The following is a 16,023-nucleotide window of genomic DNA, read 5'->3' on the forward strand; positions in this document are numbered from 1 at the left end:
TTCTTCTTCTTCTTCTTCTTTTTTAATCGAAGAGAACTGAGCATGTTTATATGCAGAGAGAAAAGAGCTATTAAAATGTTAAAGATATGGAGAGGCAGGGTAATTGATGCGAGCTCAGAGAAGAGGCAGGAGAGGATGGAGTCTGAGTACAGAAAGCTTAGTTTTGGAAAGGAGGGTACCTTGTCTGAAATCTGATTGGTGAGACGAAGATAAAGGAGGTTCATTTGCAAGACGTTTGTAGAGGATACAAACTAAGATGTCTAAGAAGAAAACTACTACGGCATTAAAAATTTTTTTGATCATAGGAAATACTGGATGGGATGGTGGATCTTTTGAACAATAAAAATAGCATTTCTATAAGATAGCACCAAGCTTTCTGTGTCCATTTAAAAAAGACTTGAATACATTTAGTTGTTTTATTGCTACTAAACAATTGATTAAAATTATTTGAAACATACTCACTGCTTTGCCTACTCCTAGGTATACAGAAGGTGTTTGATATTTGTTGAAGAAAGAAACTTAAATCGTTATTTAATTGTGACCTAGTATAGTATTGAATCTGTCAAAATATATTTTATGGAAATAAAATGAAAACAAGTTTTAAAAAATCATATTTTCCCTTTTCCATTTTAAAATAGATAAATCCAGGACAGATCTGGAGCAAGTACCTAAGGTAACAAAACCTAAAAAATGAGAATACAGCTTTTTAATATTTGATCTTTAATTTTGCCTTGTAAGAAGCTTTCACTGGGCTGTTTTCTGATGCTTTGACCACTTTGCCTCTTCTGGGACTTTCTTACTTTTCTTCTCTCTCTTTTGCATGATCAATCTCTTCTTTATCACCAAAACCTACAAATATGTTTAAGTGTTTTCATTTTAAAATATAATTTTATTGGTTTTATTACCCCTCCAAATTATTAGGGATATTTTCTTTGTATGAAGAATTTTGTAGAGATGTGTGATAGATGAGTGTTTTTTTGTTTTTCTTTTTTTTTCTGGGGAAGGAGTCCATTGCATTCATCATATTCTCAAAGAGGTCTGTGATAATTGCTCTTTAGGGTGCAAAGAGACAGAAGGATGAAAGACAGAAACAAAAAGGAAAGGGCAGTCATTTTTAAAGTTCTTTGATTCCTACAAAATAAAATTCAAACTGTAATTTAAGGCCCTTAATTATTCACTTCCATCATAGGCACACTCTTAACTTTTGCCTACTAATCTTTACACATTCTTTACTTCAGCCAGACTTTTTTGCTGGCTCCATGCTTTACTTGCAGTGTTCCTTTAGCCTGGAAGACTTTTCTCTTATCTCCCCATATCTAATCCTTTATAGTTTTTGCTTAAATGACAACTTTACATGCATACATTTCCTCCAAATGAAGATCATTGGCCCCTTTGCCAAACTGCCATAGCATTTTATCTAGACCCCTGCCTTCCCTTTTAAGGCATTTGTCACTCTTTCCCTTATAAAATATTTATGTATATATTTTATCACATCCCTTGGGCTAAAGATCCTTGAGATTAGGACCTCTGGAATAATTTAGCTTTGTTTCCACCTTAGTGCCTAGCATAAGAGTAAAATCATAGATAGTCAACATTTATTGAATTAATCAATACTTTCAGTTATACTAGAGGGACTAGAAAATATACTCATGTCCCTAGTTATATTTCCCTATCACATTCATACCAATTTTTGGATATGGGTCATATGAATCAGTGAATATAATAAAATATAACATAGAAATTAATTGATTAAACCATGTTTCAGGCCTTATGCTATGTGCTGGAATAGAAAGATTAATAATCTATAAATCCAGTCTTATAGGAACATATGGTCTGGGGGAGATATACATATTAAGTAAAAATATTTATGAAATATGAGATAAGTATACATGGTATACTTGTGTTTAGAGATGGGGTTAAATAAATTTTGTGAAGTATGAGATAAATAAAACTCTTAATGCCATTCTAAGAGAGTTTGGTCTGTCAGTCATGGGAATCCATTGAGAGATTTAAAAAGAGAAGTTAATTCAGTTATAATTGCATTTTAAAGATATATGGAGGATAGATTAGGGAAGGACATCAGTAAGTAGACATTTACTGTAATCCAGAGATAATGAGGAGCTGCAGAAATACTGTGGAGATAGAGTAGAGAGGAGATTCAAGTGATAATGAGGAAATATTAATGGTAGTACTTGGTGCGCAGATGGATGTGGTATACAAGGGAAAGGAGCAGTCTCTTCATAAAATTGAATTTGTTTTGGTTTTAAAATTTAGTGTATGTCTAATCTAAAAAAGAAAGTTTGAAAGAATTTTGAGCAAGAGAAAATAGAAATATAAGTATAGAGATATTGATATTTGACATTTTTAAAAAACCACTATCAGTGGGAAATAATACAGAAATTTTAGGATAAGTATGATATCTCCCTTTTGTATGTGCCCAGTGGGACTGCATTCGTGAGTTTGACCAGGTAGTAATGGAATGACCATCTCTGTTGGTAAAGGCAAAAAAACATTTTTCTATCTTTCATGAGCATTTTTAGCTTGATGAAACATTATTTATATATTTTTCTTCTACAGATTTTTGTATAAATAACTCAACTTATTATCACTTGCTTTTTCTGTATATGCCTGAGATTCAAGTTAATTATTGTTTAATGGTCTTATGATGTTAGAAGGGATAATGGATGTAAAGAAAATGTTTATCTAATTGAGGGAAATGCATTTTTTTAATAGATTTTTATGAAACCAGATTTTGCCTTGGACGATTCCTTAACTTTTAATTCAGTTTTACCATGGTCTCATTTTAATACTGCTGGTGGAAAAGGAAATCGTGATGCAGCTTCCTCAAAGTTGCTACAAGAAAAGGTAGTTTCTTTTTTACTTTTCCCATGTAGAAAACTATTTTAATTAAGTGGTACTGTTTGTGTGAGTTCAGAGTTAGTTATTTAGTAGGCACTAATTCCTTTAATTTCATCTTTATTGTTACTGATAATTAGAACCCTTCAGATCTTAACTGATAAAGTAATAGCACTTTGTGTCAATGCAATACAAGTTGTGCTGTTGAAAAAGGAAAAGGTTATTGTTTGAGTGCTTCTTATCTGAAACAGCAGTTGATAGCAATCTCAATTGAAAGGATGTATTAGATAACACAATTAATTGTTTTACATTTATTCCAAACAGTATATTGGCTAATTTTATATTCTTTATGACTTAAAGCACAGAAAATTAACTTTTCCTGAGGTACTATTTTTCCTCGTTTACACATAGTAATGATGATTATTTTGAAGCAAAAATAGCATAGTTAAAAAATGCCTTGTTCCTTTAGCTTTGCAAAGCGTAGCCTTTTGCGTGTTATTAGTCAGCAGTTTTTCAAAATTTTACAGTGTTCTATATTTCAGAAGTCAACATCTTGAAAGTCATTTAAAATGTAAAACTTTAAACATAACTCATAGATCAAGAATCTTTTAAAACTGGAATAGGAAGTAAAAACCTTTGATCTCTGTTCTTTCTTAGCATTCAGTTTAGAGCTTTTCTAAAACTGACTGTGGTTCCTAAACTGAGATGAAAGCATTTCATTTTAGTCAGGCGACAGCTCTTGGCAGTCTGAAAGCTTGCCTCAGGTAGACTATTCAATAAGTTGGGTCCAGTCCTCAGCAACTGAAGAAAGGGCTACTTAGGGAGGAGAGGAGAAGAAATGTGGGGAAAGAATCGTGAGTATTCCGTTTCTCACAGTTGAAAATGAAAATGAATTCACTTTTTTTTTTTTTTTGGCAACATTTTCATCTATAAAGGTTTTCCTTGAGTAAGAATAAATTCACAAATCTTATGAAAACAATGGATATATAGACACAGACTCACTCCCAGACTACGTTTTCACATTCCAAGTATATCCCCTGGTAGAATACCTTAAAAGAGAAAAACAACAAAAGCCAATAAAAATTTCACCAATCTATACAGATACTTTTAGGAATACTTTAAAAACTGTTCCCTTTATAGAATTTTACTCGGAAATGAATTATGAAAATATTATGCCTTTGAAAAGAATAGATCAATGGAGTATTGATAAATTGCAGAAATATTTGAAATTCAAATGAAACAATTTTCTCATGCTAAATGTTTAAAGTGACTAAAGTAATGGAAATTTTTTTTTTTTTGGTAAGTTGCAGAATCAGCTTTATTACATTTACATTTTGTCTCCTCATTCTGCTCTGTTCTTAGAAAAGGAATGGAAGACAGGATTCCAAGACAGGATTCAAACTCACTGTATGATTGACAGCACCCATTTTATCTTGCTAGTTTTAAAGAGGGGATGCTACAACCAGGATTAGGGAAATTTTTGTCCTATTGTAGTACTGCTACCCAAAGTGCTGGTCTGCGATGAGACAATGAGTTTGCTCTAGAACGTACATCATTTCACTGCTTCCTTCATTAAGAAAGTCTTTCTATGAAAAAGCAATACCGTGGGTTTAGTGATGTAGTTGATTTAATTTCCAGCAGAGTTCCTCATTTCATCATGGACCTGTTAAACAGTTCACAAACTGGCAGCAGCATATAAACTGCATTCTGAGTACCCCTGTCCTACAGGAGTTACTTTTTCTCCATTTTCTGAAGATTGAGTCTACTTTAGCTTGTGATGTACCTAAGTACCTTCATCCCCATATTGCTTTTTAGGTAAATAAATGAACAGCTGTTGAAGGTAAAAAGAACAACAGCAAAAGAGTATAAATGCAACAGATTTAAACTATAGAAGAATGTCTTGTTTGTAACCTATTATATATTATAATAGATTATTGAAGGAGCTGTATTGAAGATATGCATGATCCTGCATGGTTTTAATGAGACAGGCTTGGTGACCAAATAATCCTCTAATTTTATGAGTCCTAAATGTTGAAAGCCCATTAACCCTTTAACACTACAAATTCTCCTGAGATGTTCAGAGATAATTCTTAAAGTTTGAGCTATAGGAAGAATAGGAAGAATCTAGAAGTAAAAAAGTGGGAGAGAAATGGAAAAATAATATAGCCAAAGAAGGCATATGCAGTTACGAAGGAAGAAAAGACAACTCAAGTTTTAGAAGTCCATATTTGAAATTAGAAAGCATTCTTAATACATGTTATTCCAGGAATTAATTTTGGTAGTATTACAAATAAGATATATATGAACTAATTGTTTCAGTCAACTGTTTAAGAGGAAAACACATTGGAAATAAACTGAGTTTTATAAATTGATAAAAGAATAATTGTTGAAATGTGAAATTAACAGCTTAAAAAAAAAAGATCCAGGTGAATTCTAGTACTCTCTGTAATTTGTGGCTGGATCACCAATCTGTCTTTCATGAATTCTCTAACGTTTTGAGGCAGCATGGTACAGTAGAAAGAACTTCACTTTTTGAGTTAGACAAACCTGGGTTCGAATTTCAATTTTTCTACTTACTAATCATATGACTTTATTCAAGTTATTTAATGTTTCTGAGCCTCATTGTCCTCAACTGTAAAATAAAATAATAATAATACCTGTATTCCAAGATTGTTAAAATTAGAAGATGATGTATATAAAATACCAGTGCCTGGTACATAGAAAGCCAGTAAATGGTAACTATAATCATCTTTCAGTCAGATAAATGATATATTGGTGATGGCAGTGATGTGTGGAGGTTAAGGAACTCAATCATTCTGTCTCAGATCTTGGAACTTCTAAAACTAGATTATAATCTGAGATGACTGTGGGCTACTTTTACTCTCTAGAAAGTAGTTGGTGTCTGGAGGACAGTAATGGCAGGAGCAGAGGAAGAAGGTAAATCACCTTCTATGCTTTTGTCTTACATTTATTAATTTTGGGCTCTACCTTTCATCTCCCTTCTATTTTGTATGCCTAGTATCAAGCATCACATAATCAAACAGTTCACACAGTGGGATTTAAAATGCATGTAGAAATATTGTATCGTTTTCAGAAAGTATTTGGGTAGTTAAGGTATACTTATAATATGCTGTGATTTTTTTTTCTTTTCCTTTCCTCTTAAGCTGAGCCATTATCTGGATATTGTGGAAGTAAACATTGCTCACCAGATCTCTCTACGTTCAGAAGCATTTTTTCATGCAATGACCTCTCAACACGAATTGCAGGACTACCTCAAGAAAACTTCCCAGGCTGTAAAAATGCTTCGAGATAAAATTGCACAGATTGATAAAGTAATGTGTGAAGGATCACTACACATTTTAAGACTGGCACTTACCAGAAATAATTGTGTTAAAGTATACAATAAACTGAAATTAATGGCCACTGTACACCAGACTCAGCCTACAGTACAGGTGTTGTTATCTACTTCTGAATTTGTCGGAGCATTGGACTTAATAGCAACAACGCAAGAGGTTCTACAGCAGGAACTTCAGGGCATTCACAGCTTCCGGTATGTCCATTAAGTAAGCCATTAGAAATAATGTTAGAACTTTCTAAAGGATAAATTTTAGTATGTAACGTTAGCTGAAAATCTATGAATGTGTTAGAGTTACAAGGGTATTTTTTTCTTCCAGATTGATCTGTTCAATAATGTTATCATTCTGATATTTTAGTCTTACTAAAACAAACAAAAATCATGAGGACCAATATTTACAGAGACATTTGGATAAAGAAGTAAAATTAAATTTTCTAGCAGATGAAATCAACGAAGGGCCAGTCACAGCTTTGAAAATTATATTTTGAAAATGTTGAAGTAGTTTTGTGTCAAGATAATAGATAAAGGTGGAAAAAGGAATACTAGTATAGCTGAAATTAAGTTCATTTTAAAAGCCATTGAATAAGTTTTAAATTAGATAATTATTAAAATTCATTTCTCATTTACAGTCTATCACATTGCAAAAAATTCCACACGATGATGGAAAAGACCCAATTTCTTCCAAGTTTTTATTTTGAAAATACCTTTAAGATTAGGGTTTTAGTTATTTTATGTGAGATCATGTCATATGTTTAATTTACAGATTACACCAATTGTAAGCCATCAAAATTTCATTCAGTTAAGCAGGCTTGCAGTTTCCTTGTTGAAGTTCCTATCTGCTGGGAAACATTATACTACTGAGTGACTACAAAGAAGTTTTATGGGAGATGTGCTCTGTAACTTAATATATTCTGGAAAGGTTATCTTTAATATAAGTTTATTTTAATTGAATTATAAGTTCTTATTGACTAAGGATATGTAATTGGAATATTTATTTTGAAAGCACTTTTAAAAAGTTGGCCCAATTTTAATTATGCAAGTGAATGATTGATTCATTTATTCAAGAAATGGTTATTGATTACATGACAGACACCAGGCAGAATACTGGGAATATAGCCATGAACAAAGCAGAGATGCTTTCTGCTCTGTTTCTACAATTTATTTGATAGGAGGGAGACAGAAATTACTGGGTAGTTATTATACAGTACAGTACAGTACGATGATGAAGTACAGATTACTATGGATCCTAACCTTAGGGGAAGAACCTTATCCAGACTTGGATGTTTACAGAAAAAGTTTGGATCACAAACCTCTTTGAGAATCTATTGAAAGCTGTGGATGGACCTTCTTTCCATAAAAATATACCTGTACATAAAATTTTGCAATCAATTTTGGGTGGTTTGTAGTCCTTTGAGGCCTACTTTGGATTTCTCAGCATGGGAACCCAGGGTGACTAAATGATTTTTAGTTTCCCCTTTACCTCTGAAAATTTAAATATTTCTCTTTTTTGAATGTGTATATGGCATATATTTTTAAAATAAATAATATTAATTTTGTCAGTATTTTAGCAAAATGGACTTCTGTAATGACAGAAGCTGTGTTTTTTCTTGTCACCACTATATTATATGAATTTGATGAATATTGGGAGCTGTTTCTAGAAAGTAGAGTGCTTTATCCTCTGAATAGAGCAATAGAAGCAAAGATTAAATGCTTGCCTGCTAAACACAAATTCTGAAACTGTTCTCATTTTTATTCCAAAGGTCATGCAGTTTATTTTATTTCATTTTCCTGACTCATAAGTTTATGCCTAATAATACTGATGAAAAATTTAGTTCTCCAAAGCTATCTGGAAAATATTTAAGAACAGGGTTGGATATTTATTCCCAGTAGATTATGATTTATCAGAAGGCAGAATGAAAATTTTATAATCTTTTAATTATCTTGAGCTCAAGAAAGAGTTTACCTTTATTTTCATCCTTACTTTTTTTGTTTGTACCTTAACTCAAAGGACAAAATATTCTTCATAAAAAAATGTATATGATTTTTTAAAAGACTTTCAAATATTCTGATTATCTATGTTTTGTTTTTTTGTTTTTCTTTGTTGTTTTTTTTTTTTTTTTGCGGTATGTGGGCCTCTCACTGTTGTGGCCTCTCCCGTCGCGGAGCACAGGCTCCAGACGCGCAGGCTCAGCGGCCATGGCTCATGGGCCCAGGCGCTCCGCGGCATGTGGGATCTTCCCGGACTGGGGCACGAACCCGTGTCCTCTGCATCGGCAGGCGGACTCTCAACCTCTGCGCTACCAGGGAAGCCCCTGATTATCTATGTTTTACTCAAATATCTACTATTATTTTTTTTAGCACCTGCACATTTGTAAAGAGTGTTTATTCTTCATATAAAATATAATATATATGAAAATATATTTGAACCTTGATATCTTGCAGGTTTCGTATAGAAAAGATTCAGTTACCTTGAAATTCAGGGATATAATGTTGTTATTTTCTGTTTCTTACTGTAAAGGTTTATGTAGAAACTTCAGTTTTCACCACTGTTAATTTTTTTTTCTTTATTACTTACTACCACCATTACTGTACTACTGCCACCACTACAAAACCTAAGAACGTTTTTTGAATACTTTGGTATTCTGTACCAGTGCTAAGAATATTGCATATATTATTTGATCCCCCTCCCCACTCCAAAAAAACCCTTCTATGAGATAGATAGTTTTATCCCCATTTTAATAGATAAGGAAACTAGAGCATTGAAAATCTTAGATAACTTGCTCCAAGTCATACAGCAAGTTATAAAACAGTAGAGTCAAGATTCAACCCAGATCTCATCGGACCCAAGAGTTATGTATACTTTTTAATATATTTGATTGAGGTTTTGTAGGACCTCAAATAGATCACTCTGAACATCAGTGCTAATTTTCTAGTGCAATAGATGTTAAACTGTGGGCAACTGAGTTGGAGATTTGCTGAGCTAGGAATCTACCATAGTAATAGATTTTAGGATAAAAATTAATGAAACTAGTTTTTCTACTCATACGTCGTCGTCGTCTCCTTCTTCTCCTTCTTCTTCTCCTCCTCCTCCTCCTCCCTCTCCCCCCTCCCCCTCCTCCTCTTCTTCTTCTTCTTCCTTCTTCATTTCTTCTCCTTCTTCTCCTTCTCCTCCTTCTTCTTCTCCTTCTCCTCCTCCTCTCCCCCTCCCTCTTCTCCTTCTCCTCCTTCTCCTCCTTCTCCTCCTTCTCCTTCTTCTCCTTCTTCTCCTTCTTCTCCTCCTTCTCCCCTCCCCCTCCCCTCCTCCTTCTCCTCCCCCTCCCCTCCTCCTTCTCTCCCCCTCCTCCTCCTCCTCCTCCTCCTCCTTCTCCTCCCCTCCCCCTCCTTCTCCCTCTTCTCCTTCTTCTCCTCCTTCTCCTCCTTTTCCTCCTTCTCCTCCTCCTTCTCCTCCTTCTTCTCCTCCCCTCCTCCTCTCCCCCCCTCCCCCTCTCCCCCTCCCCCTCCTCCTCCCTCTTCTTCTTCTTCTTCTTCTTCTTGAAAGAAAAGGTGGAAAACATTCAGAGTTAATTATAGGTTCTAGCTTATTATGATTTCATTGATCAGAGGCCACCTTGGGATTCCACTTAAGGGATTTTTAGTAGTAGGATTGGAAGTAGTATTTTTAGTAGTAGGATTGGAAGTAGTAAAAGGTATTTAACATCTTCTTTACTCCTATATAATCTCCCATAATTTAGATCTTGAAAACATTATGTTATGAAAACATCCACATTGTGTGCTCTGAGGTGAAGCCAAAACAACAGATTTTCTGCTATTTGATGAAACTAGTATTACTGTAGGGTTTATTGATATGTAAGTTTCTGTGATAAAAGCAACACAAAGGTCATTGTAGTGAACCCACAGCTTAGTAGAAGTTCTGAATTCATGTACAAATTGAGGCATATTAAAGTAGAAAGTATTAGAATTGCTCCAATTTGTTTAGCTGGATATATGAGCCTATGTACTTTTTCAGAAAGTGATTTTTAGTTACTTGTCTGTCATTTCAGGAGATTTCTTTCACCACTGTAAAGTATTATATGTGATTATTAGGATACATACTTTTAAAATGAACTGTTAGCAGATTTATCTATTAAATATTTTTGGTAAGGTTAATAATAATATACAGGCCAGTATAATTGCATCTATTGTTAAAGTAGTCTAAAATATTTTAAAAACAGCAAGGATGAATAGGTGAATCCTATAAAACACTAATTCTAGAAATTTTATTTAGGGATTTGCTTAGACAAATCTTTTTATATATGTTATCATATACCTGTGAGTACATAATAAATACTATTTGATGTTAGTATTGAGATTCATATCTGCTCTTCTTTATTATATTTGTCAGACTTTAAAATTACTCAAGATGTGTAAAAATGAAGCTACTCAGTTATTTTTGACAATATCTGACATTAAATAGAACGTCACATTTAAGTTATTAGGCTGAAATGATAGAGTTTTATTACTTTGATGCCCAAACATCAGTAGATACAGTCCTATGGACTTCCTACCATAATTCTTTGTTGGGATTTGCTGAAGACTATTTGTACCTGAAGGTAACACATACTTGGGTGTTAACCTCTAGTCTGCATTTAAAAGGAATTTTTGATCTTTATAAAAATCAATTAACTGAGAATGAAGCAATGTTAAATTTATGTGTGGATTCATATCCTACCCTATTACTGCTTTTTAAAACTTATTGAAAACTGAAACATACACAAAAATAGAGGAAATTATATGAAGAGAGTTATATGAAGCTGGATAAATTGCATATGACCTGTGAGTTATTAACTCATAGCCAACTTGGTTTTCTCTATATGCCTCCCCCTACTCCTGGATTATTTTGAAACAAATCCAAAACATGATTTCATTTCATCCATAAGTATTTCATTATGTATCTCTGAAAGATAAAGATCTTTAAAAACATAACTCGAATATCATTCATAGTTTCAAATAGCTAGTCAGTGTTCAGATTTTCCTATTTCTCTCAAAATTCTTTTCACAGTGTATTTGTTGAAACAGGATCCAAATAATAACAACTGTATATTACAATTGGTTGATATATTTCAAATGTCTTTTGATATATAGTTCTCCATTCTTCTCATTTTCTCCCTTTCAAAATATTTATTGAAGAAATTGAGTTGTCTTTGTAGTGCTTCTCACAGTCTGGATTTTGCCAACTGCATCCCCATGTTTAGTGTGTTTTCCTTTTACTTGTATTTTCTATAAACTGGTAGTTAGATTTAAAGCCTTGATCAGATTTAAGTTTTTCTTTTTGGTAAGAGTACCTAATAGGTGTATTTCAGCCAAGAGGCATATATCTGGTTGTCTCTTTTTTCGTGAAATTAGCAGCCATTTGGTGATCATTGCCTAGATTTATCATCTCATTATGGGTTGCAAATCATGATATTCTAATTCTAAACTTCCTTATTCATTTGTTAATGGAATATTTCTATAAAGCCATATTTCTCCATAACAATTACTTGGTAATTCTGAAGGACAGTTCTTACAAGGATAGGCAAGATAAAGTCTAGGTTCTTTTCCTTTATTTAGCAGTTTTTAAAATAATGAATTGAAAAATGTAGCATCTTCCAAATGTTTTATAAGCACATGGATTTATATATATTTGAAGTATTAAGGTTTTTTTTAATCAATGTTCATATTGTCCTATCTTTTGTAGGAACCTCCTCAAGTCCTTTTGATTCTATGAGTAGTCATTAATGGTTTTCTTCATGTTATGACAGGATATTCATATTATACATTTTCTGCTCCATATTTGTAAACTGCCATTTCTCTAAGGAGCCCTAGTTTCTTTTAGTAGGAAATGGTATTTAGAAATTACAATCTAGGTATCAGAGGTGTTCCTTGCTACTGAATTGGTCATGATCTCTAGGCCTTTTTAGTGGGAAGAGCTAGAAAATAATTTTCCCTCTTTTTCTTAAGGTATATCCCTTGTGGTATGAATGGATAAATTACTGTGTTTTAAAGTCACTTGAAATAATTCCTCTTTGTGTAGATTTGCCTGTACTTTGATACATAGTTAAGTTCATTTATTTCATTTGCTTTTGATATTCAAGGATTGCTGTTTTTAAATGTACTATTGTTTTACAACTATGTTAAGTAGTTACATAGTTCCAAAGTCAAATCTATAAAACAAAAAATATTCAGAGAAATTTAACTTCTATCTTGGTTCTCTTCCTCTGTACCTACTCCTACAAGTCATTTAAAGAAGTTTTAGTTTATGTTTATTTATCCATCTCTCTGTCTGTCCCTCATCTTAGATAAGCATTAGCATACTGTACATACTTTCCTCCACCGTGGGGTTTTTATCTTACAGTATATACCCTGTAGATCATGCTACAGTATGCATTCTCAATGGGGGATATCACCCAAAGGGGGGAAAAGTTTGTTCTTGAAGGGTGAAAAAAACTCTTGGATTTTACAATGGTTTGTGGCCCTCCAAAGACCACAGTACATAAACAGATTTACAGTATATCTGTGATATTAAAACTTCATGGGGAGTGATTAGAAATAAAAATGTCTGAAAAGACTTTTTAAGGGGGCAGTAGTTGAGAAACTGCTCTGTAGCAGTATATAGTATATTAATTGGTATTCCTCGATTCTTTTAAAAGTGTTATAGGGTCTATTATGATATATTTAACTAGCCTTCTGTTGGTCAGCATTTGGGTTGTTTCCATTCCTTTGCAATTACCAACAGTGCTGCAATGAATGTATGTTCTTTTGTCATTTACCAGTGTATCTTTGAGATGGATTCTGAGAAGTCAGATTCCTAGGTCAAAGGCTAATTGCCTATGTAATTTTGCAAGACACTGCCAAATTCCTTTTATGGCAGTGTTTTAGTTTGTAAGAGTGGATATGTTATAAATTAGTTTATTGTGAGATGTTGTCACCATTTATGAGAACCTTATCAGACTTCTAATTAGCTGTGAGAAATATAATTTTTATATTGCAAAAAGCACATTTATGTTATTTCACTTATCAGATTTTTTCTAAAAGTATCACTGCACTACTTACCATATTGTTGTTGTTCATAAAAGAAGAACAACGGATCTGTCTAAAAGGTCACATGCTTTAATTTTTTTTAATGTGCTATATCTGGTCATAGTAAAGACAGTTGCTAACATTAAGGGCTTGTTTTTCAAGTAAATGTAGCATAAACTTTTAAAATGTTTTTATAATTAATTATAAATGTTTACATTTAAGATAAATTTCACTTAATTTTTGAAATGCCTTGGACCAACTAGATTACCTAGGTTTCTTCAACCCATTGTTTTTATGAAACTATTAGATTGTGTGGCAAAAATCCCTTTGGATATGACGGTATTCATCCTTAGTGCCCTTCAGAGCAGGGATTAACTACCTGGGACCACTCTTGTCACTTGGACAGTACTTACTTTTTCTAGGGAGAAGGTTCCAAATCTCTTTAGTAATACTTGCCCTCACCACCCCTACAACTCTGCCAAAATTAGAGTCCTGCTCACTTTAACCCTAGCCAGGATCTGCAGGTACTGAAGAGGTGGACTAAAAAGGAACATCATACTTCATGAGAAGAAGTTCCATGGATAGATTATAGCTCAGTGACTTTAGATCTTCACTCATGTGTTCTAATGACTTCAATGGCCTGAGGGATATTGCACAGTAACTCAAACTAATTCTGACGGAGGTTGAGCTGAGTCAGTCTCGCCTATAGTCCTTCAAATATTTATAGGTACCCAGAACAGGGCCTGGTGCATAGTAAGCGCTTGTATTTATTGCATACGTGAATGGCTGGGGAGCTACTGACATTTATATTCAGTAAGTGGTTAATGAGGAAAGGACTTAGAATATCTGAATATTTTGTCTGTGAAAAGCAGACTAAAAAGCAGTCATGAAGTTTTCTAGAACCAAGTTTCCTATAGTATATTTAACTGTTTGGAGGTTAAGATATACAGAGAAAAATAGAATTTGGGAGATGATGTGAAACTGTCACAGTTATTTTTGTTAAGTTAAAAGACTGTATTTTACTAAAACATCACCTTGTTGCACAAGTACTGTCAGCTAGAAAAGTTTTGCTGACGGGTTCCCTTGATCGTGGAGTAAATCTGGGTTTTTAATAAATGAGGTAACATTTCCCTCTTCCTTTGTAGGCATTTGGGATCACAGCTTTGTGAATTAGAAAAACTGATAGATAAAATGATGATTGCAGAATTTTCTACTTATTCTCACAGTGACTTAAATAGACCATTGGAAGATGACTGTCAAATTTTAGAAGAGGTATGTCTTTTGAACTGTAGAATGAAATTGATGTCATTGCTTAGTGTTATTTCCTAACAGCCTTAGTTTAGAACACATTCTCCTCAGGTTATAGTGAGCAAAATTATCTTCAATATCAAGCCTGTGAGACCTATGAAATCTTTCACTAAGTATGTGACTTTAGGAAGCACACAGTTGTTTATTATCCTGTGAAATTAGAGAATAAATAATTTTGTAGCTTAATTAGAAATGGGAGTTAAAATGAAGTCTTTATATGGCTTACTACCCAAGTTCCAAATATAGATATAGGATGTAGATATAGAATGAATTAACTTATATCCATGTATATGCATGTATTGGAGTGTGTCTTTTATAAAAAGTGATCATTATTATATGGTAACTTATCAGTCATTCACATTCACTGAGCACCTATTATGAACATGTTTTATGCATATGCATGTACAAATATATCATATTTGGTAACTTATCTAGTAACTTCTCAATGCTGATTATTGCCAAGAATTTGTAAAGAATCCAAAAAGCCCTGATAGCAGCCTAAGTAGTTAAAGAGATTTTTGTAAATGTTAGCAGTTAATGCTCCACAAATAATCCAGGTCATCATTCCAGTCTTCTAGACCACTAATTAGAAAGCACCGGGCTCATAGAGTATTTATTGGTCATCAGGGTTTCAGAATAATACTTTCTAGCTACTTACTGAAACTAGACCAAAATATACTCATATTGTTTTGTCCCCAAACCAGCTTCATTTGATCCACTATAGTAGGATAGGATTTACCTGTTTTAGAATAATGACTCCAAAAATCTGATGACAAGATTGCTATGGAAAGGGGTTTTTAAGCCTTTTAGAAAATACCAAAAGGAGGATAGAGATTTGAGGGTCAAACAATAAAACCCTTGACGTTGATTATTTCTACCTCTAAGTGAGATTATTTTGTATTTGAATTTTGACATTGTATACCCTTCTTTTATTTTAACAGGAAAGACTAGTATCTCTTGTATTTGGACTTTTAAAACAAAGAAAACTTAATTTTTTAGAAATATATAGTGAAGAAATGATTATTACAGCAAAGAATATCATTAAACAGGTAATTATACTTTTTTATTTGATATATTTTCATCTAGAATCTTTTGTGAAGTTTATTTTTACATGATCCTGTAATAATACATGCAGTATCATAGTAATATTTTCTCATTTATTAAAAAATTTTAAATATAGAAGAAAGAAAAACATAACCCTACCAGTCAAAAAGATTATCACTTTAAGAATATTTCTAGGGCTTCCCTGGTGGCGCAGTGGTTGGGAGTCCACCTGCCGATGCAGGGGACACGGGTTCATGCCCCCATCCGGGAAGATCCCACATGCCGTGGAGCAGCTGGGCCCGTGAGCCATGGCTGCTGGGCCTGTGCGTCCGGAGCCTGTGCACTGCAGCGGGAGAGGCCACAGCAGTGAGAGAGCCCCGTACCGAAAAAAAAAAAAAAAGAATATTTCTAAGCATAAGTTGTTA

General features: G+C 33.5%; 1 protein-coding gene across 4 annotated transcripts in view; it reads left to right on the forward strand.

The window, feature by feature from the left end:
• The window catches only part of VPS54 (VPS54 subunit of GARP complex), a 92,666-nt gene that overhangs the window by 36,347 nt on the left and 40,296 nt on the right, over positions 1-16,023 (forward strand). For all 4 annotated transcript variants that reach the window (XM_030877369.3, XM_030877370.3, XM_060309937.1 and 1 more), the window contains exons 5-9: positions 639-673; positions 2,734-2,865; positions 6,021-6,406; positions 14,392-14,518; positions 15,496-15,603. In XM_030877369.3, coding sequence (XP_030733229.1) covers positions 639-673; positions 2,734-2,865; positions 6,021-6,406; positions 14,392-14,518; positions 15,496-15,603 — 788 coding nt within the window. The remainder of the gene's footprint in view (positions 1-638; positions 674-2,733; positions 2,866-6,020; positions 6,407-14,391; positions 14,519-15,495; positions 15,604-16,023) is intronic.

Source organism: Globicephala melas, chromosome 12, assembly GCF_963455315.2.
Source record: "Globicephala melas chromosome 12, mGloMel1.2, whole genome shotgun sequence".
Lineage (NCBI taxonomy): Eukaryota > Metazoa > Chordata > Mammalia > Artiodactyla > Delphinidae > Globicephala > Globicephala melas.